At 30.9% G+C, this 12,619-nt stretch overlaps 1 protein-coding gene across 1 annotated transcript; it reads left to right on the top strand.

The window, feature by feature from the left end:
• The first annotated feature begins 4,103 nt into the window (after positions 1–4,103).
• LOC143222285 (putative nuclear transport factor 2) lies at positions 4,104–10,680 on the top strand. The gene is made up of 4 exons (XM_076448601.1): positions 4,104–4,340; positions 6,392–6,463; positions 7,708–7,806; positions 10,110–10,680. Exons 1-4 carry the CDS (start codon positions 4,239–4,241, stop codon positions 10,221–10,223), a joined length of 387 nt encoding a protein of 128 aa, XP_076304716.1. The 5' UTR covers positions 4,104–4,238; the 3' UTR covers positions 10,224–10,680.
• The last annotated feature ends 1,939 nt before the right edge of the window (positions 10,681–12,619 follow it).

The raw sequence follows: 12,619 nt of genomic DNA on the forward strand, positions 1-12,619 counted from the left end.
TTTTAGATACAAATTTTGATAAGATAGAACAAGAATTATCTGTTGTGAATTAGGTAGCTGACTTACTTGGAAGTAGAGATAAAAACTTACTTATTTTGAATATAAAAGTTTTGTAAAATAAAATCAGACATATGTAGCCACAAGTTTCTTAATGTTACCTTAAACATAATGAAACGAACATTTTGTAAACAGCCACGTTTATACTGACTGGACCATTAGACTGAACATTCTGACAGTGGATTGTGACCTAGGATGATGACCAAATTTTACTTGGTGGTCCAGTGAACTGGACACTCTGACTAGATACTGTAAATTTTGACCTCAGAAGACAACATAATATTATAGAATAGGCCAAAGATTTGATATAACCATCAAGAGTACAACACATAAGTTATGTTAATACATAAAGGGAAAAGGCTTTAAGTGGAAATTACAGACAACCAACTAATACTGATGAAATTAATAAGATTTAGATTTGGGATAATGGAGTCATGTAGATTGGAAAATACTAGAGTCAAGCCATGGACTAGGACTAGGAGACATGAAGATAAATAATAACAGGGTAGGAGCCATGTTCAGCTAAAATATTTTTATTTTTATAACAGTAACAGGGTAGTTCGCCTTTAGAATAGTTTACCTTTGGATGTTGTGAAGGCAGCAGATGTAAACGAGTTTAAGAAAAAACTTATCAAGTATATGAATAATAAAGACTGGCTTTAAGATTATTTTAATTGTAGTTTAGAGGATGGAACACTCAAGATGTTGTCCAGAAACCTTATTTTAATTAATTAACATTGTTACTATTTGGATGTAAACAAAACTGTATAATAAACAGTAATAAACTTTATTAGGTGCTAAATTACTATTAATAAAGCTTTAGTCAGTCACTTTTAATAAACGCTGAATGTTAAATAAGACCAGTATCAGCAATCGTAATTGCGTTCAACGTTTCTTTATCAAAAACGCCCGACGTTTTGAATAACTTTTCCAAAGTTTTCTATCAAGAAAATAGAACACAAATTGTTCTTTGTTTTTAACACATTTATATGTTATAGCTTTCATAATTTAAAATAAAGACAAAAATTCACAGTTGAAATTATCCAACACTCACTTTACACCATCTTGTCAAGCACGTGTTCGCTTCAATATTACAATCACAAAATGAAACATAATTAGAAGAAAAAAAAAGTTATTTTTTTCCTCACGAATATTTTACAAACAAAACATGTATGATTATATGAGTTTAATACTCTGGACTTTTAATTTTAAAAGTATCTATTTCATGTAAAAGATTTAATATACCTAAATATTATTGTTTCAGAAAGAACTACAATATATTCTTAACACAGCTGGTGCGGGTATTGAAACTTTAGTTCAAATAAAGTGCAGAACAACGTTTCGATCTTCCTCGGTCATCAGTGAAAACACTAGTAAGGTTGATAGAACTGTAAGAACCCATATCAGAAGCAAACTCACCAAGTTTTAGGAAAAGAAGGATAACAAAAAAAGCCTCCAGGATTCGGGAACAAAAACTGAAGGAAGATTTTATTTGTTTGTAGTTAAGCATAGAACTGCAAGAAGGGCTATCTGTTTTCTGCCTACTACTGGTATCGAAACTTCGCTTCTAACACTGTAAGTCCGCAGACACTGTGAGTCCTGAAGTAAGAAGAAAGGAAGAACACAAAGCAAGGAAATTAAAGGATCTCAAAGAACGTAACAAAGATGGTAGCAAGTGATGCCATCAGAACCGGGAGCAGAATTACATCCGTTCTTGAGTGCATGTCTGACATCATCACCAGATATTGGAGCATGCAAACAGTCATTGACCAGAACATATTGGGAATTAGGAGTCAGAACCGTTAGAGAAGTGATGGTAGTGTTCATATTGTCAAAATGTATCACTGTTATCACGAGGATGACGGTCTGGTTCCCGAAAATATTGTTCATTGAAGGAAGCAAATTAGTTACCCTTGTCCAAAGACGAAGAAGATATGCAGTAATAGGAAAGAGAACACCTCTTCCTTTTAAGCAGCTTAAAATTATTTCAGAACAGTAAAGAAGACAATAAAGAATTGCGAGTGGAGACTCCTTATGCCTCAATGGTATTTGATTGTCCGAACATAGTTACGAGCAGTTCACTGACGACTTCTGTGATGCAGTGGCAACAGAGAATAATGACAGTGAAGGTAGATAGGCATTGAGGATAAAGAATTACGTAAAAAGTCCACTTTTATACAGGAAAAGAGTGGGTTTTGGAAGTGTAAGATGCTGGGATATAGACAGAATGGCAACAGAGGAAAGAAGTTGATCAGCTTTCTTTGAGGCAACGTCAATGTAGAAGGCGTAGGAAACCGTGTCAGCAGTATGAAAAAACAAAGAAAACCTGACAGAATGGGGAAGAAGCAAGGGAAAATAGCGTGTGGACGCGAATTTCTGTAAGAAGATATTCACTACCAACAGGAGGATACGTGAATAGAGATAAGAGGAACATCGGGAAATTATTGATAAATCGAACATCCTTTCTGGATGTTCCTCCAAAGGTGTTCCTTTGCCTCATGACTTTTCTCGTATTTGGACAGTAATTTTTGCAGCTATGTTATTGTGACAGATATTAACTACCATAGCAGAACCCTCTCTGAATATATATTGTGTCAAAAGTGATGATGTAAGAATGGAAATAAACAGTAATCATCAAGTTCTCAGGAAATGAAGGCCAAGAAAGAGAATGAGCACATTCTCTACCAACACCCAGTAGGTGATCACAATGATGAAAAGTAAAGCCACACAAATGTATCTTCTGACCAGGCTTGAGAAAAGTCTCATGAAAAAGAATGCAATAATGAAATTTGGCATCTATCAAAATTTCCAACAACAGAAAGTTGATAACAAAGAAACAAATGTTAGCAAAAAGTAACATTAATATGCAATCTCTGCAGGCTTCCATGGGTCCCTTTTAGCCGTAGGTACTTTATAATGTTACGATCAATCCCATTATTCGTTGGTAAAAGAATAGCCCAAGAGTTGGCTGTGGGTGGTGATGACTAGCTGTCTTCCCTCTAGTCTTACACTGCTAAATTAGGGACGACTAACGCAGATAGCCCTCGTGTAGCATTGCACGAAATTAAAAAAAAACAAAACACAAAAGGTTAGGAATCAAAATCTATATTTAGAGAATCTCCATACCGTCAGGATCAACTCTAAAGTAAAGTATTACATCTATTATTGAGAGCTCCAACCACTCTATAACTGATGTACTGAAGATATTTTGGGTATTTTTATGTTTAATGGAAAGATATATTTGTAAAAAAAAAAAAAGCTTACTTAATTACTAACAGCTTTATTATTCCGATATTTTACCGGAAATACATTTTGTATTTCAGAGATGAAAATAAGTAATTAATATCTAGTCAGTAATTTAAATTAAACAATTCACATTTTAATGATCAATAAAGTGATAATTAAACCTTAAAGTAATAATTTTAAGAAAACGTCATGTAGTTTTCAAAGCTAAGCCTAGTAGTAAACATTGTGTAGCTTTCTGTTTAATAACAAACAAACAGAAAATAATATACTATTTTTTAAATATCTATTCAGTTTACTGTTTATTTACTATTTATTTTATTATTTCACCAGAACTGAACATGCATTGATTTTCCATAAGAGTGATTAAGAATTGCAGTAAATACGACAAAAGATGCAACATTAAGTAAATCACCTTTCCGTAAAAGAAAGCACAAGTTATTTCTTAGGTAAACGATCCAGAACAATAAATAACTAAGGCAAAAGAAACATAACTACTTTTATCGCCGAAGTTTTGTATTGCAATCACATACATCTGCATAAATGAAAAGTTTGAAAATTTCTTTAGTAAATAACGGAGTCACAAATGTATATGTATATATATCAGCTATAAAAATCAATTACTTACCACTTTGCTTGGTTTCAGACATAATAAGAAACGCATATTGTTATATAAAAGTTTTACATTTTTGCTATGACTTTGAATTCATAAACGAAATATATGTATACGTGTGTATAAATAGTACATGTCCAGACAAAGTACTTTCACTCATAGAGGGCGTCTTAGGACTTAAAGTATACTGGTAGTTTTAATTTATAATCAGCCGTTAGGTGAGGGACCGTAGCCCTAATCGAAAGATCAGATATAGTGTTTGAAGTGCTTGTGATTTAGATCAGACACTGTGAATATTTTGTGAAGTTTAAGAACAGAATAAAAAATGAATCCACAATACCAGGATATAGCAGCTGCATTTGTGCAGTCGTATTACTTACATTTTGACAATAATGAAAAGCGCCAGAGCATGGCTAGTTTTTACGATGTAAGTAGCATTAGCTTTATTTGAACATCAGTACAAAAGTAATGGTAAGCTAGGCCTAAGTATTTAAATTTAACTTTGATTTGTAAGGGGCGGGTGTTGCCCTTTTCTCTAGACAAATTTTAAGACTTAGAAGCGAAAGTATATTTTGTGTTAAGAATGAAGCGTGAACCAGTGACCCACGAATTCTTTGACCTTGTGGCAGGATTTATATTACTAAAAATACAACGTTATTACAACTATTGACGATGTAAAACTAAAAAATTATGATAGAAACTCGAAAAAGTAAATAATTTAAGTAAAAGGTATAAATGTAAAACATCTGCGTAATAAATTAAATGAATCGGGACTTGTGAAATAATTTTATATTAACCAGAGTGTAGCAAGTATTGATATAATATTGTGCATATAATAATTTTACAAGAAACATTGGTGGTCACTGTTGTACAAAGATAGTGTGTGTGTGTGTCATATAGTCATTGCACAATTCAAGCATATTGATTAAAATCACTATCAAAATATTAATTGGCATCTGTTGAGGATAAAGGTTTATCAGGCTGGGAGATTTAGAATCTGTAACACTCCTAAGTTTGTGAGTACACCATTTTTTAAATAAAAGTATTATTACCCCTTGAAGTGTGTTAAACAGGAAAGAAATTTAACTGTTGTTTGTAGAAACTAGGAAGTAAAAGTTTTTAACAGTTAATTATATATTCTACTTCAAAGATGTAAGTGTAAAAAGAACGTTTTTAAATCCAAGTTGCTGTTACAAGGTAGGAACCTTTTCAAACATTCTTTCAGCTTTGATGGTTTTTAACCTATTTTGGTTTAATTTTGTACTTTCTCACACATTTCACTAATGACTTTAATATTCTAAAAAAATCTAACTTTTGTTGTAGTTTCTGTTTTGCTCAACCATTTTGGATTTTGTATGTAGTTTTAATGTAAGGACCTTTTCAGCAAAATTAATAGATATACCAAGAATAAACCAAATATCACTCATAGGTCATATTTTTACCTTATTTTCTGAACGTTGGCACTTGTGGCCACACAGGTGGTCAAAACATGATAATATATTTAAATAAAAATAACCCACCCTTAGTGAATCTCTTCTAACAGCAAGTTGTTTGTTTTGATTATAAATATTTACATGAAAATTTCTCATTGTGACTGCAGACAATTCAGTATTGTTTTACATTTTTACAGGATATTTACAAAAGTGTTGTATTTATAACAGTTCAGTAACTCAAAATGCTTTTAACATATCAAGGTAAATCAATAATCATTGCTTGTTCTATTAATTAGATAAATGTATTAGCCAAAGTAAAACTTCAGGTACTTCAAATTTTAAGTATCTTATAAAGCTTTTAAACTATTTAGAAATGAATAATAATAAAACTGAGACTTTTCACATGACAGAGTACAACTGAGTTAAGTAACAACTGTGTGTGTGTGTGCACATGTGCAATTTCTCCACATTAGTTGAAGTAATATTTCATTTTTACAATAGTATGATTCCAATTAGTTTTAAAATTTAGCTATGCAAAGCTGATCAAATTTTCAACATTATTACATCACAGTTTTACTGTCGTAATATATTATTTTGAATTAATTAATGCTCACAGGTTATAGCATGTTACTCATTAAATAATTTATAATTACTACCTTGTTTGTTTTTTAATTAACTTTGTGGATATTAACTTAATTTTTCCTGTAAGGTTAATTTTTAAAAATATTAAGTTTTTTGTTGTTTTTTTATTGGGTAGATGTGTGATTTACGAAGGGTCTAGTTTTGGTTTCATTGTTTTGTGGGAAATACTGTAAGTGGACAGAATCTTTTTCTGTTGTCATACTTGTATTCTTATGGCTTTCGTGTACTTAATTCGTTTCTACAACTGAAGTTTTCACGTGATTTTCAAATTCATTAGTCATGGAAATTATTGTGTATTCAAAATTCAGATATATTAACATTTAGTAACATGCCTGATAACTCACCAGTATTTACAGATATTTGATTTACAGCTAGAAATGGAATAACAAATTGTTTGTTTCAGGAAGAGACATCTCTTATGTCGTTTGAAGGCCAGAATCTGCTTGGAAGAAAGAAAATAATGGAGAAACTTAATGTAACGTATTTTGTAACTTTAACTCAATAAAATATACACTGTGAGAAATACTTTTAAATTCCTTTTTTGTCTGTTTTACGGCTGTAATGAAGGACAGGTTCTGACTTTTCACACACCTGTTTCAACCTTCTGTCGTACTAATTTGTTTAATTTACTCATGGCAACACCGTAATACTAGGGCTTTACTTTACTGAACACTGTTTTACAGGTATTACATAAATGAAAACATTTACACTTAGTTTTAAAATGTTATATTGAACATTTGTCACATTTCTATATTTAACATAAAAATAAAAAGTGGTGGTTACGTACAAGTTTGAAGCCACGTGTATACTTGCAAGACTGCTGCCGATTTAAACAGAACAAATATGCATTTAACAGACACCACTTTAAGCAGGGTATCAGATATTAACCATATTTGTTGATTAATTAAACATATATTAATATTTATTATTATAATCTGTGTTTCATATTTTCCATAACACAATTCTACACTTGGCATTCAGCACAGAAGAAGATACATATATAATGTTTTGGTGGTGTTTTTATTTTAAACAGCTTGTTTAAATAATTGTCATTACACAAGTGAGTGAGGTGTAATTAGTGTTTAACCATTGGCAAACTGTTGCTATTAATTAACAAGAAAGAAAGAAAAACTAACAGTGCTTGAATGCTGTGTAATAAATTACAAGAAATGGTTTTCCAATAATTTTCAAACAGAAGGAAAAACATACTCAGTGAAATGGCATATAATATAACAAATGTTAAATTTTCTTACATATTTTTTTCATGATTTTAACACATCCACCAGTAACTAATCAGTTTGTGAGTCGAAAAGTTAAATCACGTAATTTATTTATTTAGTAGATGTTAGTCTAATATAATAATTTCAATTATTCTCTAAGAAACTTTAGACTTAGTAAAACTACAGATATTTTGTATGTATTGAAGGAAAATGTAGACAAGTATTATTCATAATTCTAGATCAATATTAATTCAAAGAAACTTCTGTATATATTATTGAAACCTTTGTTGTTTTCTCCCCATAAGTCTAGTCTGGAGCACTTCTAATTCTGTAGAATTTTTATTCAACACTTTGAAACTTAGCTACAGTGTTTCTAATTTTTAATGTTTATTTCTGTAGTCTAACATTTAATTAGATTATTTCTAATTTTTGATGTTTATTTCTGTAGTCAAACATTTCATTAGATTATTTCTAACTTTTAATCTGTTTATATTTACAGAGTCTAACATTCCAGAAGATTGCTCACAGCATCACAAAAGTTGACTGTCAACCAATGTTTGATGGAGGGGTTTTAGTGTTTGTTCTAGGTCAACTTAAAGTAAGTAGAATTATTTAATAAAGAGATTTTAATATCTGAAATATTTAAAATTCAATAGCTTCAGTCAGATGATGATGTGTCAGTTGTTGATGTTACAAAGTGTGTATTCAGGTCTCTTGAATATTATATTGTAACTGTGAGTTGTTTTCAATACTGTTAATGAAGACTTTCTTATAATTGTATATATGTTTGTATGTAACTTCAGTGTTTTAGTTGTGAGGAATAATATGAAGTTGTAAGAACAAAAATCCAATTTTATTTTTTTAATACTAAGTACACAATTATTCATTACTGTCTTTAATTAAACTCATTAAATTACTGATGAAAGACAGAATTCTGACTCTGACTTTGATTATCTCTGAAGAAAATCAGTTTTTATCTTAAACACGTCTCAAGTAAATAAAGTTTTAAAATAAATAGTGAAAAATGTTTTTAAAAGATGAGTTATCAGTGAACACACAGATAACTGAGTTAAATATTTGCAAGTACCTGTTTATTTATCACAAGTTTACTTGTGTATGGGTATCATGCTTGATAAACCACTGAATGGTCCTACAATGTTTTAGGAAACATCTTTTAAAAGTCATTGTGATTTTGATTATTGTTTCATTGTGTAAAACAGCCCAAACTATTGTACACACATGAAAAAATGATCAACAGCCTATAATATTTTACCTTCGGTGTTATATTCCTTCTTACACGCTTGGTTCGCTGTACCATCTTTGTTCAAAATACCTGGAAGAAGTTACTTTGTTCATTTGGTGATTTTGTTGTTTCTATGGGTTGAAAGATGATTGGTCACTTTGGTCCACTGTTCTAACCCATGTGGTGACCTTTGTCTCATTACATGATAAATAAACAGAACAGTTTGTGTTTAGTTGGCACACACAAATAACATTTTGTTTCATTAAATTGGTTTTAAGGTTCTTTTCAGACATCTTTCATAATAAAAATAAATAAATTCAAGGTACAGTTAGTGGACAGAAAGCTCTTAACACTTTTACTGCCATCGGCAAGTGAATGGAACTCACAAAATACCTTTGTTTGACCTTTGGAAAAGTTCAAATCTTGAATTTCTTGTATCCCTTCTCAAAGTTTACCAATTTTTGTGTTTCAGATCAGTAATTAAATGATGAAATTTGAGTATTTTTAATTTTATATCTAAAAAATAAACCTAACACATGTGAAGTTGTTTATAGTTGCAACAGATAAAGTATTAATATTGGTGTGCTGTTTTGTACTCAAGTCTGTATTATCTAGTTAATGCTATTATCAATACAAGTTTGGTTTGTTTCCATTTAAAAGAAATTCTTTTCTTAGGCCAATATCCAAAATTAAACATCTACTGACAGAAGGCAACATTTAAATAATTCTTTTTGAACTTGAATAATTTAAGCCATTGATATCAACAATGGAAGAACATTGCATGTTGAACCTCCAACATTATTTTATTACTTATACAATCAATCAAAGTTTTCAATATAATTATAAGTTTACCATTTTTATTAAATATTTTAAAATTTTTATGAAAATGTTGTCAGTTAGGCTCAAACAGTTTGGAATATATATTAGAATATTTTGGAAATCTTATATGATACTAGATAAAGGGGGAAGGAAAATATTAAATATATTGTATCCCATAAAGTAAAATATTTTCTATTGTTTGGGAGCTGCAGAAGTAAGCTGTATTTGCCGTACTAATTGTTATAACTTTTTACTCGTGGTTTCCTTTACTGGCTAGTCCTTGAATTACTTTCAAACAAAAGATTTTCTACTGTTTACTGACTCACCAGTTCGTAAGATATTTATTAGAAACCACCTGTAACAGACTACTGTTAAAATTAAAATTCATTTGAGTACATAAAGCATGAAAAAGCAGAAAACAAGGTCACTTTAGGGTCTGTTCATATTAACCTTGTGGTTTTGTCTGGTTACAAAAGGTGTTGGTAAATTTGAATACACACAAACTTAACATGGTAACATAACAATACTGTTATGTGTTTAAAAGAATTACTTTTAGGTTTTTACCTGTTTTTTTCTTGTATATACATTATTACTACTGTTCTTGTAAATCAAAGGCACTTGTAAGAATTTTTTAAGTTGCTTTAAAAAAATCGCTTCTTTCAATAGTCCTATGTCAGTTTTAATTGTTTTTTTCTATCTCGTCAAGTTACAACAAACAAAAATTAAGATCATTGTGGATTACACTTTTCTTTTGCATTATACAGTGAGTTGTATATTTGTGATTATTATTTCTCCAGTGTAAGTGTTAAAGTTATTTTTTGTCTAATTGTTTTTTCCAGACAGATGATGACCCCCCTCATACGTTCTCCCAAACGTTTGTTCTTAAGCCATACAATGAAGGATATTACATTCAACATGATGTTTTCAGGATAGCTGTACATGATGTAATATGAGTGTGGCCATAACCTAATTTTCTCCCTCTGTTGTTACTGTTCACAATAACCTTTCCAATTTCACTGCTGTAAACATTGTGCTGGAAGAAGGAATTCTTCTGTAGCAATAAAAAGTTTGTTTCATTTTGGTTTTAGCATTAAATGTTCACAGCCACTTAAAAAACTACCTTCAACTCTTTGTTCCTCATACTGTACGTTGAGAAGTTAACATTTTTGGATTTATGGTTTTTTGAATACTACCAAACAATCTAGTTAAGCGTTAAAAAAAAATGTGCTTCGTAACATAAAATTATACAGCATTAGCATGTTAGTGCATTCATGAGTTGTGGAACTTGTCCTCATAACATTTGTGTTAACTGCTTCACATTAGTTCTTACCTATCTCTGAATTGTAAAGAAGTGAGACATTATCATCTTGTACATAAATGTCTAACAATAAAGTTTTCTGTACTCTTGAATTGAGTTTTTTTCTCACAGAAAATAAAAAAACCCTGATCACCAAAATGTTTCATGATTTACAATCTAAATGGTGCATAAAGAAAATTTTTTTTTACTAATTTAGAAAAGCTGGTAAATGTTTATCCATGAATTTAAAGTTGTTTCTAGTAATTATTATTATGGAACATAGTGTGTTAAATCTCAAAATATACATGTACGTAAATGTGTAATTCAAAGTGTTTTTTGTGTGATGTAAAAACTTGTCATAATTTCTACTTTTGTTTGGGCTCTTCCTCTGTTGTGGTAGATGCAACAGAAATATTCCTGTTTACTTGTGGAGAATGGAAGCAGATGGAATTCTATGGATTATGAAATGGACTGAAACAAATATGTTTTTACAATTTTTAAAATGACTGAACGTAGATACCCATAGAATGACAAAATTGATGGACTGTATGGATTTACATGGTTAAACCAAGTGGGAAGTGATCGAACTAGTGGAAGAAATCGTCAGAGTATTTACAAGAAATCCAAGGAATTGAATTGGTAATTCAATGTACGTTGACTTTATTATAGATATTAAGACAATGATGAATGTACCCAGAGCAAAAATGTTCACAAGAGAGAGGGGTGGTGGTTACCTTGTGATCGGATATGTAACCAGACAGGAACAGTCATCAATCCAATGTTTTGAAACTACTCATAAATGAAGAACAATCCAACATGGAACTAGATAATTCGAGGGCTACAGAAAATAGGAGCTAATTGGTGAAAACAACCATTACAGAATAATCCTGGACTTGTTATATTTGTAAATATATTTTAAAATTTACAGAATGAATAACTTTATTAAAGAGTATAACACCCCCCCCCCTCTAAGAAATTGTAAATTGTGCAGAATAAATAAATCAAGGTATACTTTAGTAATGTCTCCTTTATGTAGTCATGGTATTATTAAAGAAAATATATGTATGTACAGAATTGAAACCCGTTAACTTTACCACTTTCTTTATGGGTGGAGTTGGGAAACTGTGAAGAAAGGAGATAGATCTTCTTGTCAAAGAGTATACACTGTTTTCATGACAAAAGTGGAACAGTGAAATAAAATATGGCAGTATGGAGCATGCTATTCAAAGTATAAATATTGAGGTATATTTATAAGTTTTAATGGCAGAAATTTGGGAAAGAGACCTGGATGTCAGATAGTATCTTCAATTTTCCATACACACATTGGTATTTGAAACTTGGTTCCAATTCCTTGTTAGATTCAAAACCTCCCACACACCAGGTAAGTGTTCTACCCACTTAGCATTTGCTGGTAAGTCACTTTCTAACAATTCAAAAACTTAAATTTTTCTCATGAACAAGGCCTGTCCTTGGGATGGCCCACACTGAATGCTGATTTTTCTTAGGACAATTTCAGGACTTTTAGCTACCATATTGTTGTTATCTGTGAAGAGAGGATGCTGTTGATTTAAACAAGAATTTATGTCATCTTGTGAGTTTGGCAGATAAATTTGCAAATGCAAGACAATTCATGTGGGTTATCGTAATATTATAAACATGGATGGGAATAACCAGTTTCATGAAAGATGAGGAACGTGGTGTTCTGGTTCAGCAGTCTCTTAAGCAATCCAAGCAGTGTGCTGTAGTCTCTTAAGCAATCCAAGCAGTGTGCTGTAGTCTCTTAAGCAATCCAAGCAGTGTGCTATTGCTTGTGATAGGACAAATAGGATTTTAAGTTGCATCTCCAAAATATTGAACATAAGTGTAAGGAGGTTATTTCATTATACAAGTCACTGGTTAGGCCAGATTTGGATTATTGTGTTCAGTCTTGGGCTTCTTACCTGATGAAAGACATTGAATTATTGGAGTGGTGGGGTCCTAAATTTAATAACATATTAGAATTCATACAAGTCAAGTGATTTAAATTATATTCTATCACAGTTTTGCTTTTAC

This window comes from Tachypleus tridentatus, chromosome 1 (genome assembly GCF_004210375.1).
Source record: "Tachypleus tridentatus isolate NWPU-2018 chromosome 1, ASM421037v1, whole genome shotgun sequence".
In the NCBI taxonomy this organism is placed as follows: domain Eukaryota; kingdom Metazoa; phylum Arthropoda; class Merostomata; order Xiphosura; family Limulidae; genus Tachypleus; species Tachypleus tridentatus.